At 55.3% G+C, this 17,176-nt stretch overlaps 1 protein-coding gene across 4 annotated transcripts in view; it reads right to left on the bottom strand.

The window, feature by feature from the left end:
• The window catches only part of FUBP3 (far upstream element binding protein 3), a 49,930-nt gene that overhangs the window by 13,137 nt on the left and 19,617 nt on the right, over positions 1-17,176 (bottom strand). For 2 of the 4 annotated variants that reach the window (XM_051840795.2, XM_051840797.2), the window contains exons 3-9: positions 9,389-9,422; positions 7,261-7,310; positions 6,799-6,870; positions 5,530-5,587; positions 3,620-3,782; positions 2,169-2,267; positions 638-742 (exon numbers count right to left, since the gene is read on the bottom strand). In XM_051840795.2, the coding sequence (XP_051696755.1) occupies positions 638-742; positions 2,169-2,267; positions 3,620-3,782; positions 5,530-5,587; positions 6,799-6,870; positions 7,261-7,310; positions 9,389-9,422 (581 nt within the window). The remainder of the gene's footprint in view (positions 1-637; positions 743-2,168; positions 2,268-3,619; positions 3,783-5,529; positions 5,588-6,798; positions 6,871-7,260; positions 7,311-9,388; positions 9,423-17,176) is intronic. The other 2 variants (XM_051840796.2, XM_070058105.1) reach the window with 1 other exon arrangement.

The following is a 17,176-nucleotide window of genomic DNA, read 5'->3' as shown; positions in this document are numbered from 1 at the left end:
TGCTCTCCTAGGCAACAGCAGGGATCTGGACTGAAAGTAGAGCAGCGCTCACACGGGATGTCGGCATCACAGGCAGTGGCTTACCCTGTGGTGCCCCGAGGCTGGCCCTGACAGCTGCACAGTCTTGACTATGAAACGCGACTAGTAAGCCTGAGGTTTGATCAAAATAGTGAAAGATGAAGTCAAGAATAAGTCACAGGGCCAGCGCTGTGGCGTAGTGGGTTCAGTCTCCACCTGTGGTGCCTGCATCCCATATGGGTGCCAGTTTAAGTCCCAGCTGCTCCACTTCTGATCCAGCTCTCTGCTGTGACCTGAGAAAGCAGTGGAAGATGGCCCAGGTCACTGAGGCTCCTGCACCCATGTGGGAGACCTGGAAGAAGCTCCCAGCTCCTGGCTTCAGATTGGCCCAGCTCTGACCATTGCAGCCATCTGGGGAGTGAACCAGTGGATGGAAGAACCTCTCTCTCTCTGCCTCTCAAACAAATAAATAAACATTAAAAAAAAAAAAAAAAAAAAAGAAGAAGAAGGAAGGTTTTGCAGACAAGACAAGACTACTTGCTCAGGGCTGCAGGGCAGACACAGGATGGCCCGCACCCTCGCTGAACCCAGTCTGCCCCAGGCGGGGGCGCAGGCATACCTCCATGCTGCCGCCTCCTAGCCGCGAGCTGAAGTCGCCGCGGACACCTCGGAAGTCAGCTGGGTCTTTTTCTCGGATGATCTCCAGCACCATCTCTCTCGCTTGCTGCACAAACACAAGTACAAGGCATTATGGAAAACATGCACACACGAGATGAGGACACGGGTGACATTTCGAGAGGAAACTCTCCCAGCGAGGCTCGCTCACTGCGGGGCAGGCAGCTGGGCAGCAGGAGCTGAGCTGGCTGCTGGAGAAGCAGGCACGCGGCACGCGGCACGCACCAGTTGGAAATGTGCGCGCTGCACTGCCCAGAATGCACCACAGGGCGGGGTCAGCAGCGGTGCCCACTGCCCTCAGGTGCTTTCTGCCGCCATCCATTCCAGCAGGGCGGTTGTCTGAGCTCCAGTTACAGAGAGCTGCACGAGACGGACGCCTCCACCAAGGCCTCACTCCACATGGCCGCTCCAGAGGGGGACGGAACAGCTTCTAGCGCTCAGAATTCTTATTTCTTAGCTAAAAGATTTCAGTGACCACTGGACTGCCTCGTGCATCCTCACCCCCGCCAGGCCACCCCCGTCCCATTCCTGGCAGGGTCTGCAACCGGGGCCAACTACAGCTAACAGCCCAAGGCAACGTGGGAGCGAAGACCAAATCCTGGCTGCGGAAAGAACACTAAACCCACCACCAAACAGCACCGACAGTCACCGGGTATCCGGAGGGGTCCGACCAGACACTGACGGACTCCCGCAAGATTTCTCAGGCCTGGTTATTCTTAGGAGACGTGTGCTGATGAGCCACGCTCCCGCTCGGGCTCTCTCCCCGACTCTCACGCCAGCGTCCAATGTGCGGCGGGGGGAGAACGGGGGAGGGGTCCGATGCTCCCTGAGTGGCTCAGCTGTGGACGGCACCTGCTCACCAAGGCGCATGGCCCTGGCGCTGGGCAGGCCGCTGACGTGGCAGGAAGACCGGCGTCCGTAGCTCCCTGAGAACAGACGCCGCTGCCCACTGCACCAGCAGGAGGTGGGCCACCCCCGCTGACGAAACTCAGCCCTCACTGCTTCCAGCACGTGGGCCTCCTCCCAGGCAGCCCACACGCAGGGTGCAGGCTCAGGGCACTCCAGCCTGTGTGGCTCTGGAACCTGTGCCCCCTCCAGCCCCAGCCAAGGGCTTGCAAAACGGCTGACAGAGCGAGACGCACAACAGCCAATGCAGGCCAGACGGCGTGCACCAGAGCCGACGACAGGTCAGCATATCAAACGCGCCTGATGAGTGCCACCCACAGACTCTCTGCACCCGGGAGGCATTCCGTGCCGCTGCCCAGGGTGCTGCTCCCGAGCACCTGGGATATGGCCAGCATCCACGAGGGCTGACTTCTCATTTAATCGGAATGAACTTAACACAGGCAGGTTCATCACCAAACCTGGTTTAGGAGCACAGCCTACCCTAAAGAAAGGAACATCCAGTTTCAGAGTTCCTTCAGTAAGACGCAAGCTCCGGGTTACCACGTGACACCTCGCATCCTCTTTCCTACCTGCACTTTAAAGGGGTCTCCGGTGATGCGAAGAGGCTTGTCCGCCCCCGTGGGCAGCGGGCCGTCCTGGATCATGACCATTTTCACACGAGTCCGCTCCTGGGGGAACACAGCAGCACAGCCCTCAGTGTGGCGAGGGAGGAGGTCGGGTCCAGGAGGCTGGGTGGAGGCACAGACCTTCGGCCTAGTGCTAACACGCCACTTGGGACGCCTGGATCCCACACTGCAATCCCTGGGTTCAAGTTCCGGCTCGGTTCCAAATTCCAGCTCCCTGCCAACCTGCACCCTAGGAAGCAGCAGGTATGGCTCAAGCAGTTGGGTCCCTGTCACCCACGAAGAGGATCTGGGTTGAGTCCCTGGCTTCTACTTTGGTTTGGTCCAGCCCTGGCCACTGAAGGCATTGTAGGCATTTGAGGGAGTAAACCAGAGGATGGGCTCTCTCTCTCTCTCTCATGGCTCAGGTATGTCCACAGTAAGCCAAACCCCACTGTGGCCCGGCACCGGCTTCTGACCAGGACCACAAAGATGGCGTCTGGGAATGCAGAGCTATGGGCCACGCCAGACGCTGTCTGCACACAGCGCAGGAAGCTGCCACTCCCGGTCCTCTTGTTCTGGTCCTAGGACATCTGGACATCAACGACCTGTTTTTACAGGATGTTACCCACCACTCCAAGTGCTCCAAGACATCCGATTAGAATTCCCCCATGACTGTAGGGGAAGCGCTACCTTCTTCCCACTCCACAGACCAAGGGCACTCTGCCAGCAGCTGGGCTGCCCCGGTTCCACAGCTAACAAGAGATGCACTGAAACGCGGCTCCTGGGACCACCAACCCTGAACTGTGAGATTCTGCAGTGGAGTCTACGCTAGGCCATCACTTACAATCCAAGGCCCATGTCAGGAGAGAATGACAGACAGGCCCCAACCTCACCTGCAGCTGTAAAAATAAAATAAAATACAAAGCCCCCCACTCAGAGCTACAGGTCTGTTCATAACTCATCTGGCAGCAGAGCTGAGCTCATGGGAGCGGACTTCCAGTCCTCCTCCAGTGGAGTGGCTGTTCCCACATTCACCTATGGAAACGTGCGTTTGAGGAGAGGTGCAGCTGGTGCTTCCTGAGGGTGTTAAATGGGCCCCAAGCATCTCAGACAAGGGATTCTGGAGCTAACAGCGGGCAGCATTCATGGAGCATGAATGTCCCGTCAGGACAACAGGCGCGCACTCTCCCTCTCACAGGCAAGGCTCCTGACCCTTGGGAAAGTGAGCGAGCACACCCGAGACTGTACAGCGAAGGCAGGGCCCCGCCTCTGCACACTACACCGTCTACTGTAAGAGCACCCGCAGTGAGCTGCCAGTGGCTGCACACTTGCCCTGGCACCTGGCCTCAGCCCCGTCATGCTCAGGAACAAGGTGGAAGCCCCTGGGCACAGGCCCGAGCCCGCAGCTCGCGTACCTGCAGCTGCTTTATGGTCTCCCCTCCTTTGCCGATGACCAGACCCACTTTAGACGCAGGGATGAGAACCTCCTGGATCGTGCTGTTGCCATCTACGTCGTTATGAAAGCCGGGGCCGTTCCGACAGCGATCCACGATCTGCCCCAGGAGCCGCTTGGCTTGTCTTTGGGGAGAAGAACCACAGAGAGGCGGCGTTAAAGGACCGCTGCAGGCGCAGGGGAGGGAGCCAGCAGCGAGGGGCACGGCGTCAAGGCAGCCCTGCGTCCAGTTCCAGCTCCTGCCCCCACAACCCGAGGGGCCTTCCGCCACCTGCCGCGCTGTGGGCTGGATTCAAAAGCAGCACACAGACGCGAGGGCACGTCCCAACACGGAGCCTCAGCGGGGCTGCTGCGGGGCCCCGCCCACTCACAGGGTTACACAGGCTTGTGAGGGAAGAGCAGGAGAGAGCAGTGAGGAGGAGGAGGAGAAAGCGAGCGCGGGTTAGTAGCCGTCGTTTCGACTCCCCAACTCCAGGTTTCTTCTCCACAACCAGCCGACTGCTCTGACTCTGAGGTGAGGCTGCCGTCAGCACCCGCGTGCCGGAGGCGCCGGGGGAGGCAGTGCCCGCGGCGGCTGCGCACGCACAGGCACCTACCTGCTCTGGGCTGCTCGCGTCAGCCGGGCAGGACCCTGCACGCCACGTGCCGAGCCCTTCGTGCCGATTTATTTGGGTGGGGAAGGCAGAGCGAGAGGCTGTGGCGGTGAAGGCAGCCGCCAGCGCCGTCTGCCGGGCCGGTTTCCTTTTCTGCACCAGAATCCCCCTGCCTGCCGTCCGCCGCGCTCCCGCGCGCACTCGCTATGTGCAGCCTATGTTTCGGTTCCCCTGCCGGACAGGAATTCAGCCACTCGACAGGCTGGCTGTACTGCGCAGAGGAAAACGAACATTTCCTCCTCAAGGTACACTCCCACTGCCTTGACTCTTCGGGCAGACACGAAGCAGGAATGGTTAGAAGAACAGGAGAAAAAGAAAGGCAGGACACAGATGTTGCCTCGTGCAGTTTGCACAGAATCAGCTCCAGGTATCTTCTCAGTCACAGCAGCTTTTTAACATTTTGCCCGTGTGCTAGATCGACCTCTGTTGGGAGGAAAATGCCTGGAGTCCAGCGAGGCCGCGCTGGCCCTGGCCCTGGCCCGCACACCTGGCGGCAGCGTCTGTTCCGGTACACCGCTCGTGGGGCTGAGCTCAGCCAGGCTGCCTGACACAGGGAAACAGAACGCCCACCTGTCTCCTGAGCTGGCCAGAGCCTGGCGCCCTGTGCCCCGACACAAGGCCACGGAGCAGACTGGAAAAGGAAAGCAGGTCAAGCCACTCGAGTGCGTCCGGGACACGGCTCCGAGCACACGGGCGGCGGGGTGGGCGACAACGCGGTCCAAAGGCTGCTGTCCAAGGGCCCCGCTGGCCGGTCCGTCCTGCCCCTTCTGAGTGCAGCCAGGCCGGGAAGGGGGAGTCGCTTGGTCCACAAAGACCAGACGGACAGGGGATTGGCCTCAGGCAAAACACACGGTCTGAGGACTCAGCGGCTCAGAGCGACAGCCTTACTAATCCAGTCCTGCTCAGGTGAAGGAGGCGTGACCAGGAAGAAGTAGGGTGATTAGAGTACTGGGGGTGAAGGCACACTCCTGAAGGCTGGCTCACAGAGACAGATGTTGTGACAGCTGTGAGACACTCTGGAGGGTTTGGAGAGAAGACGGGACCTCGTGGATTACAGGAACAAAAGCTGCCTGGCGTGGCCCCCGTCTGTCCTCTAGCATCTGCCCGTGTGCCAGACTGCAGACAGCCGGTGTTCAGTGACAGTTCTGCCCTGCCGTTTCTCCCCACTTGGGGAAGAAGGAAGAAGAGTGAAAGGAAAAAGTAAATAAAATAAACTTACTCAATACTTTCTGGGGTTCCGGTAAGTACACAGGGCCTCTCTGGAATCCCAGAACTCTCTACAAGAAGAATCAAGAAGATGAGGTGTGTTGGTGGGCACCAGGCGACGGTGCACCGACTGTCCCTTACAGCCGCCAGCCTCCCAGAACACGGCTGCGCCTGCGCCTGCGCCTGCTCGCAGCGTGGCACTGAGCAGGGGCTCTGCCTAGGTTCTCCAGGTGGAAACAGGCCCCGTGGGGGAGGCTGGAGCACGCAGCGGACATTTGTAAGCTGGCTGCATTGGGACCCGTCCACGTGCCAGTGACTGCAAGTCGCCGTATCCTGCCAGTCCTCCGTTCCACGTTTGCAGAGCACTTGAACGGTCAGGTCTGCAAGCAGCGCTGTGGTGCACGAGTAAGGAATTTAGGGTCCTCACCTAGTGACGGTGGGAACATCCCAAGAGACCTGTGACAACTATGTGCAACTGGTTCTGGGCCATGTGACAAGAGGAAAAAAGTCTTACTTTCCAACACCACACAACACGCTTTACTGTGTTCCTGAGAAAGCTGCTTCTTGAAACCCTTCTTTAAAAAACAAAAACAAAAACCACGAGAGGGAAAGAGCCAACAGCAGCTACTGCCTTCGAGACGCTCCACTCAGCGTCCTTTAAATGACAAGTGTTTACTAGTCCAGGGTCCCACAGACCTCTGCTGTCACGACACACGGAGGTCAGGCTGCAGTGAGATGATCAAACTGTAAATCGAATCAAAACCGCACTTCAGTCGGTCTCTCCCCATTGCACTGTGAAAACAGAGCCCGCTGGAAGAGGCCCATTTGAAACGTGCTCCCCACACTCTAGCTCAGCGCGAACCCCAAATGTCCTCTCTCTACAGAGAGACGGGCTGGTCCTGTCCAGGGAGCTGCTGTGCGGTCCCTGGGGCGATCTGAAGCCACAGGGCTCCTGCAGGCCCCGCGCTGTCTGCCATAGCATTCTGGTGCAGAAAACACAGGCCCTAGAGAGGCAGGTGTTGGGCAGGGGCCCCGCCTGGCCACAGAACTGTGGGAGGGTCCACACTGGAAGCCAGACGGAGTCTCCGACTCTGGGCGGCTTCTGCTCCAGTCTTTCTGGAGCTCATCTGAGAGCCCAATTCCAGAAGTGCGAGGACGACAAATTGCATATACTTACCCACACCCCTAAACATCTAAGCAACAAGCCAAGGGACAGAAACCAGGAAACCTCACAAAACACTGACTTCTATCAAACAGATCTGTGAAAGAAGGAAATCCTTACCTGAAGCAATCTGAATTTTGCAACCAGATTCGGCCTGAATCCGTGAGATCTGCTCACCTCCCCTGCCGATAACTGCAACAGATTGAAATGGGTCAGAATCTGCCTTCTGCTCCCCACGTAACCGTGCGTGAATGGCTTAATTAATTCAATAAACATTACACTTGGCTCACAGCACCACCAGTCAAGCTGGCCCCCTCAAGTCTCTGGGCACCACGGCAGCAGTAGCTGCGTGTTAAGTACAGCAGATAGGCACAGGGCATTCTGGCTGATGGGGGGTGCCGAGAAGGGTAGGGTCCTGGCCCAACACTCCGGTCTCTCTCAGCCAGGAGAGGGACCGGCAGCATCTCGGGCTGCAGAGAACACACGTGAAGAGCGCTCTGCTACAGGGGACGCCCCGACCGGAGGTCACGACAGAAAGGACAGACAGGAACCGGGGGAGGAGCGGGTGAGGCAGATACTTACTAAATCCTACCATTTTATCAGGCACTTTGAATTCTTCTGTTATTACTGCCCTAAAAACAAAGAACATTTTGGAGAAATTACAGAATACAGGATTTCCCAAACTCCCCATCCTGCCAGTGTTGCAAGATCAAGGCTTGCAAGAAATCACGCCAATCTGGCCAAAAAATCCACCCGCACCTGCAGTGCCACTCCCTCCCTCCCTGGAAAGATCCAAGCCTCCTCTCTCCTTGCGCCTCAGGAAGAACCCGCCAATCTTTCACTAAACCATCAACTCCTCTAGCAGCTGCCTTTCCCCACGCGGCTCCTCCCAGCATCCCTTCTAGCCCGCAGTCCTCTCTTGGGCACGGGCCGTCAGTCCCAGGACCCACGGGGACACTGTGGGGCTTGGGGAGATGCTCAGACTCCATCTCAATGCCTCCTCTCGGGGACGAGGCAGACTCGCGACTGCTCTCCGACATGCCTTGCTTCCCAATCCTACTACCGTGACTTCTGGCCTGTCTCCAAATTACCCACCTATCTACCAGGGTACGATGCCCCCAGTGGCACCAGCATCCAACAAAGGCCTAATCAGCGCCAAGCAGGACACAGCGACGGACGCAGTGAGCCTGCAGGGCAGTTCTGGGTAATGCTGCCCCATGCATCATGTCCCTTTCTTTAAAACAACTACTGTACTGGCTCTCTCAAACCTTTGAATTTGCCATAGTGTATTGTGGACAAGATCCAATTTGTCCGACACCCCAGAAAGCAATTAAATCTAAACATTTACCTTAGGAGGAAACTAAATGCAAGCAGTTAAAAAAAAAAAAAACAAGCAAGCATTTTTAAACATCTTTCGCACAGCCGGACTTCTACCCACCGTGGGAAGGACTGAATAAAGCACGTTTTTAGGGCAAGTGCGAAGTGCAGTGCTTGGAAGAAACGCAACAGCAGAGACAGCACTCGCCACGGCTTCGTGTTCATGGGAGCAGCTTCCTGGGGGCTCACAACTCAGCGTACAGGCGAGGAGGGATTCTCAGTCTCTTAGATATACGTGGTCACCCCCAAACCAGGCCTTTCCTGGCCTCCTACCCACACGACAACGATCTAACGCCAACGCTCGCTGGCCTTCCTGTCCCCTGCGAGGGCAGCTGCAGCTCTGGACATGCAGCCACGAGGTGCTGCTCCCATCACGTGCCCCATAGTCGCTCCTGCTCTGGGACCCACGTGACCATGCGAATCAAGGTGCCAGGAGGCGCTCCGGGCTTCCGGGAGGAAAGGCCCTGCTCTCAACACAAGCCTGCGACTCACCACATGCACGCAGTCCAGACACCTGGAGACAAGAGCCCGGCACCTGTGGCCTCAGGGACCACTAGCAGGCAAACCCAGAAACCGGCTTCTTTCCATTTTCATTTATTAACAAACAAAACGGAGCAAACAAGGAAAGAACTAGGAGAGAAGCCAGGAGAGCTCTTCCGGGTCATGGCTGCTTGGTGGTTACCAGGGCTGTGTCACTGCGAGTGAGGTGAGGAACGCGTTACGGGAGCCAGCCGTACGCAGGAGGACTCGGCACAACTCCCAGTGCACTGTTCCCTTTTCCACGGAGGACTCGGGACCACAAACCTCCGATCTCCTGGACTGGCCTATCTCTGAATTCCCAACGTGCAGAGGAAGGTCCCGAGGGACGCAGAGGCAGAGAATCCGGGGGCACCCGGCGAGCTTCTCTGGCAGGTCCCCTCGTGGCCCACACTGCCCTGCCCCGACAGCATCTGGTCAGGGCCGGCACCTGGTGCTTCAGAACATCTCTTCGCGAGAAGAGGCTAAGGATTCCCAAGAAACTGAGGACCCCTAAGCCAGGAGGAACAGTTCACATTCTTTCCCTCTAGTTAAACGTACGTCAGAAGAAAGACCGACTCCGCTCCCCTCCGAGTCTGCATGTGCAAGTCTGTCTGGCGTTGATCCCTTGTGTCGGTTTGTTCCTTGAGCTTACACGGTCTTGGAAGGGGCTAGCAAAAACCTCGAGTCTTAAAGAAATCTAGCCCGTGGTTTTCCACACTCCCAACCTCTGACTTTCTAACACTCTAGTACAGATGGTGGATCAATAAACAATTAGAAATGATCAATAAATAATAAAACATAACCCACTGCTTACCTTTGATGTACCAGGGCCCCTAACTGGTTACCTACTGTGGCAAAGAGAAAGAGAAAAGAAAAATCAAAGCATTAGCACGGATAAACTAACTTCATCTTTATATGAGTTCTTACCACTTCGGGGGAAGAAAAGGCAGAAAGAAAGAAAGCAAACAGTAATTTAGGCTCAGTGGCTGAGATGAATGCGTTACATGATACGAAACAGGAGGGGACGTCTTGATCAACAGTCTCTAACCCAGTGTCCAGCTGAACGCAGGATAAAAAATTGATCTGTGTGTGCACATGCTGAGAGGCCTGGGAGAAAATCCTGCTTGCCTAAATCCCTCTAACTTCCTGCCTCCCTCCCGCTCTGGATCCAAACTCAGTGAGAGCTCCCCCCTCTTTTAAAAACAAATGAGAAGCTCCAACCCCCTCGGCAGCATTGTCCGGGGCTCTGCGGCAGCTGCGGCCGCTAAGAACGGGCACATATGTTCTGCTGGACGCAGCCGGGGACGCCCCAGCAGCAGAGCATCTCCACCAGAGCCTCCGGCCGCCTCCAGCCCGGGCCGTCGTGGACACGAGAGCGAGCCACTGCCTCCCAAGCCCGGTCAGAGACAACGGGGCCCAACAGCCTCTTAGCAATCACAGCCCCACACAGCCACTGTCGCCACGCTTTTCGTTCCAGCTTCTCCTCTCCTAGACGCTGATGAACGTCTCCTTCACCAGCCCTCAGCAAAATGAGGCATCGCTCTTCAGGAAACACAGCCAGCGAACGAGTGTGAACCCTAAAGACATTAGGGCGGACTGCAGGACTCCGACAAGACGCTACAAAGCGCTCTGAAAACACGTCTCTGGCAGAACTTATCCTAAGGACAGATAGAGATGAGTAGGGAAGGATCCATTCCACCACTTTCGGACAGTGACATGGTCTGATGTCTGACACACACAGCTTCAACCTCTTTCTGTTCAAATTCAACCCTACCTTCCTCTGTCGACAGCAGCTAGTCATGAAGAGACAAGGGAGAGAAACCAGATCATGATATTCTAAGGAGAGAAAATGCATAGGGAAACAATGCTAGCAAAAAGTAAAAGTGAGTGGAGCTACTGAGTCAATAAGTATTATTCCTTCTGGATCAATAGCAAGATAACGTTCTGCAGCCACAGTATTGACACGGTACTATCAACCTGCTTATCTTGGGGATAAGAGATTGTTTTGTATTGAATCTTCAAAATTTCCCTCCTGCACGTCCAGCTGGAATGTGACACACGCTCTCGTATGGGTCAGGCAGCTCAGGGAGGGCTCAGCCCTGAATGACCCAAAGAGGACGTCCACTGCGGGAGCCCGCGGGGAGGAGCAGGAGCCCGTCGCTGACGCAGCGCCCACGAGTCTGGGCAGCCGTCCTCGTTCCAGGCGGGAATCCCTCTCTCAGTGAGTGCAGAGCCCACTGGAGACAGAGCAACAGAGCTGTCTCGCAGTGACCACGGAGGAGACAGGCTTGTTCCCAAAAGACCAAGGAGGCAGGGCTGCGGCACCTGGTTCCCTGTGCTGCTGGGCCAGTGACATAAAAAGGCTGACGATGGGAGAAGTGCTTGGCGTACTGGCTAAGCTGCTGCTCGGGAGTGGCTGAGACCAAGTCCCACCTCTGATGCCAGCGCTGCCCCTGCACACACACCTGGGGAGGCAGCCCGATGGCTGAAGTTCCCGGGTCCCTGACAGCCACCCGGGGACCCGGCTGTAGTATCAGACTCTTGGTTTCGGCCTGGCACAGCCCCAGCTGCTGTGGTTATTTAGGGAGTGAACCAGTGGATGGAAGATCTTTTTTCTGTCTCTCTGCCTTTAAAATAACAAAGAAAGTAAATAATTAAAAAAAAAAATAAAATAAGCCGGTGCCGCGGCTCACTAGGCTAATCCTCCACCTTGCGGCGCCGGCACACCGGGTTCTAGTCCCGGTCGGGGCGCCGGATTCTGTCCCGGTTGGACCTCTTCCAGGCCAGCTCTCTGCTGTGGCCAGGGAGTGCAGTGGAGGATGGCCCAAGTGCTTGGGCCCTGCACCCCATGGGAGACCAGGAGAAGTACCTGGCTCCTGCTATCGGATCAGCACGGTGCGCCGGCCGCAGCGCGCCAGCCGCGGCGGCCGTTGGAGGGTGAACCAACGGCAAAGGAAGACCTTTCTCTCTCTCTCTCTCTCACTGTCCACTCTGTCAAAAACTAAAAAATAAAATAAAAACACACACACACACACACACAAAAAAACAACTCCCAGAAAATTTCTACTAAGGAAAAAAAAAAAAAAAAGCTGGCTGATGATCTTCCAGTGTTTCTGTCTGAGCCAGGAGAGCCACTGAGACAGGGAAAGGGATGATGCTACCATAAAGGACGCCGTGAGACTTGCAAGCATGGTCACAGGGCTTCTGTTCAAGCCATTCACGATCCTGCTCATCAGAAACATGGACAGCCCCGTGTGACGGCAGAGCGTGTGGCACAGGTGCCAAGCACACGGCACCACTTCTGCCGGCCGGCTGCTTTGCTGACAAGGGGAGTGCCCACACAGGCACACACTGAAAGCGCTCACGCCATCATCCCAGAGGAGCCGTGCTGTGAGGAATGAAATCAAATTCAAATCCAGTGTCAACTCTGAGCTGGTGGACCCCTAAGAAGGCCAACCTGTCTCCCTCCTCCATGCCAGTGCTGCAGCCCAAGGCTGTAATGCATGACCTAAAGTTTCATTCCCTTGGGAAACAGTCCCATTCGGTACCTGAAAATGAAAACCAGCAGTTAGACGGCGCTCAGAAGCAAACCACCATGTCTGACTCCAGAAAGGGAGACCGCTCCCGTCTTCCTGGCCAGGAGGGTTCCCGAGGAGGCAGATGGGGACACCGATCAAGCTCAATTTAATGGTAACTGCAGTCATTTTACTGTGAAAAAGGGAAAATGCTGAATAAAATCACTCCAATTTCCCGTTACTGGTGCACACTGGCCAGCAATGCACCCCCTTGCTTCCCAAGTTCCCCTCAGCTCAACTCCAGCGCACGCGCACACACAGGTGTGGGTCTCATTTGCTCTGCACACTCTGTAATACACAGCCGCCTGGGCCACGGACGGAAAAATGACCTTCTCACAAGGCGAGTCGTCCCACGATATGAGACAGTCTTCCTGCCCGGTAATACTCTGCCAATTGCAATAATCGTCTTAAAAAAAATCAGGGGGCCAGATAGATTTTTTTTTCTATTAACATGGAGGAAAAGTCTTCATTTTGTTCCTCCAAAGAAATGCCAACAAAACACCACAGGGAAACATGCCCGTCTTCCTGATAGGAATCCATTTTAACAGTCACGCCCACCCCCCAAAGCCCAAGGAAGCACTAAGGAGCCCTCACGAAGCCGAAGCCCGGGCTGGCGCACGGGCAGCAGTGGGAGGCAGGGAGGGAACCATGCCCTCAGTTTTTATAGGACTGGCAGAAACAAACAAACAAACGGAAACTTCCTCTTCAGATTGTGAAAACAATCGTCCCCATCCTCCTTTGGAATCCGGCCTCTTCCGACTCTTTCCGAGCCCCTAAGGTCAGTAACACACAGAGTTAGCTGTGCAGATTCAAAGCATTTTTAAAAAGCTTTTCTCCCAGGGTCAATACAAAGGCTTCCTGTGTTCTAGGCAGCCAGGCTCGCCCCTGGGCCACAGAACACTGATATGCTGCCTGTAGCCCAGAGGCCCTTGGAAAGTAATCTGTTATCAAGTTTGCAAGTTACTTTTTTTTAAGTAAGAGTAAATTCAAACTTATCTTAAAAATGCCACTCTGACTTTGTAGCTTGCTGTGGTTTTGGGAGTGGCAAAGCCCGGCATCAGCAGCCACACTGGGACCTCATCTGCTCACTCATGCAGTCCCACAGGAGACCAACGGGGAGGGGGCACCTAGACCCCCATTCCCACTCTGAGGAGGAGAAAGGCACAGTCCCATCTAGGTGAGGGGTTTGTGCTGCACCCAAGTGAATGCCCCACCCACCCTGCCTCCCCACCCTTGGCCTTGGGGTTTCAACACTTCCACTCTTCAGCGCTGCTGAAGGTACTAAGTTGCTGTGCTAAGTTCCAGCGATAAAATCCAACAAGACAAGCTTTGTCCTCAAAGAGCTTGGAGTCTAGAGGAGAGAGCAAAGAACCGGGCGATCAGGACAGTGAACCTGGGCTCCAGGGGTAGAGGGCTCATTGGGACCTGTGCCTCACCCACACACACAGTACCTGTCCAAGAGCAACAGAGCGACATTAAGAAGAAAAGTAATCTAAGGCACTATATTCTCAGCATCATGCCTTATTTTCATTTAAGCAGTGGTCATAAAATCCATGGCGGGGTCATTGGATGCAGGGGCCCAAGGACTTGGGCCACCTTCCACTGCTTTCCCAGGCCAGAGCAGAGAGCTGGATCAGAAGTGGAGCAGCCAGGACTCGAACTGGCGCCCATAGGGGATGCCGGCACTGCAGGTGGTGCCTTTATCCGCCACGCCACAGTGCCAGCCCCAGGATCTAAGTACTGGAACCATCATCTGCACCTCCCAAGATGCACAGTAGCAGGAAACTGGCCTGGAAGTAGCGTAGCTGGGACTTGGAAGCAGGCATCCCAGAGCCACTTAGCTGCTGAGCCAAACTCCTGGCAATACCAGTATTTTTCATACTGTGAATTTTTTTTTTTTTTAAAGATTTATTTATGTGAAAGGTGGGGTTACACAGAGACAGAGGCAGGCGGGGGTGGGGGGAGGAGAGAATGAATCTTCTACCTGCTGGTTCATTTCCCAAATGGGCACAACGGTCAGGGCTGGACCAGATCAAAGTCAGGAGCTTCATCCAGGTCTCCCACGTGGGTGCAGGGGCCCGAGCACTTGGGCCATCTTCTGCTGCTTTCCCAGGTGCATTAGCAGGGAGCTGGATTGGAAGTGGAGCAGCTGGGACTCAAGCCGGTGCCCATGTGGGATGCTGATGCTGCAGGTGATGGCTTAATCCACTAAGCCACAGCGCCAGCCCCTGTATTCACTGATGTATTTGAAAGGCTGAACAACAGGGAGGGAGTGAAAAGAAGGGAGGAGGGGAAGTGAGGGAGACAGAGAATAAGATCAAATTGTTTATTTTTTTTTTAAAGATTTATTTATTTGTTTGAAAGGCAGTTATAGAGAGGCAGAGGCAGAGGCAGAGAGAGAGGTCTTCCATCCGCTGGTTCACTCCCCAGATGGCTGCAATGGCCAGAACTGTGGTGGTCTGAAGCCAGGAGTCAGGAGCTTCTTCTGGGTCTCCCATGCGGTGCAGGGACCCAAGCGCTCAGGCCATCTTCTATTCTTTCCCAGGCCACAGTAGAGAAGTGGAGCAGCCGGGACTTGAACCAGTACCCATATGGCTTTATCCACTACGCCAGTGTCAGCCCCAAGATCAAATCTTCTATCTGCTGGTTCCTCCCCTAAATGCCTGTAATAGCCAGGGTCAGGCCAGGTTGAAGCCAGGAGCCAGGAACTCCTCCTGGGTAGCAGGAACCCAAGTGCCTGGGTCATTGCTTGCCGCCTCCCAGATGCACTAGCAGGAAGCTGGATCAGAAATGGAGGCGGGACTCAATCCTGGGCACTCTGACACGAGACGCATGTGTTCCCAATGACAGCTTTATCTGCTGTGCCATATGCCTGGCTCTGTGATATTCTGAACTTTGAAAATGTAATTCTTAACGAAAATCTCATAATGTAGGCACTATTAGTTCCAGTTCACAGGGAAGAAGACAGAGGCTGGGAGATGGTGAGCAACCTTCCTGGAGTCAGATGGCCAACAGCTGGCAGAGCTGGATTCTCACTTGGATCAGATCTGAGTCCACATTTCCTGCACGACACTGTTACAGCGTAAGAGTGCCAGGTTCAGGCCTCCCTCCTGTCAGCACTCAGGTACGCGGCTTTCCAGACACCACCTACCTCTCCTGACACTAGTTTCCTCATCTATACGTAAGGAGTTTCAACCTCAAGTTCCCTTCTAGTGGCGATCTTGTGTTCTATCCAGGACTCCCCACCCCAGCACTTAATCCCTAAGCCCTGGCAACCACGAATCTGTTCTCCATTCCAAAAACAATATAGAAAGGGGATCAGAGCATGTAATCTTTTGGAATCTGCTTTTTATCTAATTTCCCAGCAATGTTATCGCAATGGTTACACGTGTAAGCAGTTGGTTCCTCTGTACTGCTGAGTAATATTCCACAGGATGGATGAGCCGCCGTTTGCTCAAGCATCCACCTGCTGAGGGACACCTAGGCTGTTCTGAATTGGGGCTGACAGAGGTGAAGACGCGTGAACGAGGTTCTCACCTCCCGGGAGCAGATGTTGAGGAGAGCAGCTGGGGCTGGAAGGAAAGTGCAGGTGGCTCCACAAGACTGCAGAGCTGTTTTGCGGAGAGGTTGCACTACCAAGATGAGCTCTGAAAAGCTCCCTGAGTGAACCCCGGATGCCCCGTCAGGGTGCCAAGCCACGTTGGCTAGCACGTGCCTTACAAGAACTTGGAAAGCACTTGACGACTCAGTCTTTTCCTCAGGTCAACAGTAGCAAAGAATGAAAGAGGCGCTGACTATATGAGTTTGGTCACAACATGGACACTGCAAATTTACAGCATTCATTTCTGGGAACATGTCTACTCTTCCACCAAGGCTAAGCTGTTACCAACTGGCCCATCAGATCACACTCAGCCCAGCCAAGAAAACTCTCGCCCCTTTTTTCCAACTCACACATACGTGAGTGGCCACGCGGCTACCGCTTCGCTTCTTTTCTAAGATTTATTTATTTGAAAGTTAGAGCAATGGACGGGGAAGAGATCTTCCACCCGCTGGTTCACCACCTGAATGCCTGCAATGGCTGAAGCAGAGCCAGGCTACGCCTGGAGCTCCATCTGGGCCTCCCACATGGTGGCAGGAACTCAGGGACTTGGACCATCGTCTTGCTGCCACCCAGGCACATCAGCAGGGAGCTGGACTGCAGGTGGAGGCGGGGCTTGAACCAGGCCCTTCTGTAAGAGATGCGGGTGTCCTGAGGAGCGGCTTACCCCACGGCACCACACTCTAGAATTACCCTGAAATGGAAAGATGGATGAGAGGGAGTGAGGAAGAAAGGAACAGGCAGCGAGGAGGTGGGAGGTTGTGGAGCCTTGGACGTAAGTTGTTGCCTGGATAAAATCAAGACTGGTCCCCTTCTGTGTTTCCTGCCAGCACTACGCTGCTTCCTTAGGCTCTCTCACCTGGAGATCCTGAGCCAGCAGCCCAGGGTGTACCACGAGAAACCAAACGAGGGGAGTCCGCGCACGGGGGCACAGCAAGGACACGGCCCCCCAGCACACACAGAGTTCTCAGGTCCACTTTAGGGAAGAAGTTGGACAGAATCAAAGAGCTGGGAAAGGAGTGCTCCAATCCACCAGCACCACTCACTCCTGCAGCCTGCTGCCGACAACACCCCCGGCTCGCTCCACCCACTGCCGAGAGCAGCTCCCATTCCGGCCGCTCCACTCTCGGGGATTTGCTCTGGTCTTGGCTTTTCACCCCAGCATCCCTCACTATCCTCCATTCAGGAAAGGACCAACATCTCCAAGAGCTGTTTTCCCTTCTCACCAAACAGCACACTCTGGTGCCCACTCAGCAGGAAGAACCTCGGCACTCAGCACCCAGCATCGGTGCCCCTCACCTCTCCTTTTTAAAGTCTGCAATTAAAAAACCTTTCCCTCCTCCTTGTTTTTCTCCTTCTCTCTGCCCCATGCCACACGTGCAGAAACATCTTCCTGTAAATGATTCACTGGATGGTACGAACACCCAAG

The sequence above is a fragment of the Oryctolagus cuniculus genome, chromosome 1 (assembly GCF_964237555.1).
Source record: "Oryctolagus cuniculus chromosome 1, mOryCun1.1, whole genome shotgun sequence".
Taxonomy (NCBI): domain Eukaryota; kingdom Metazoa; phylum Chordata; class Mammalia; order Lagomorpha; family Leporidae; genus Oryctolagus; species Oryctolagus cuniculus.
The sequence above is the reverse complement of the archived record's forward strand: the minus strand, read 5'-3'. Positions and strand labels throughout refer to the sequence as shown.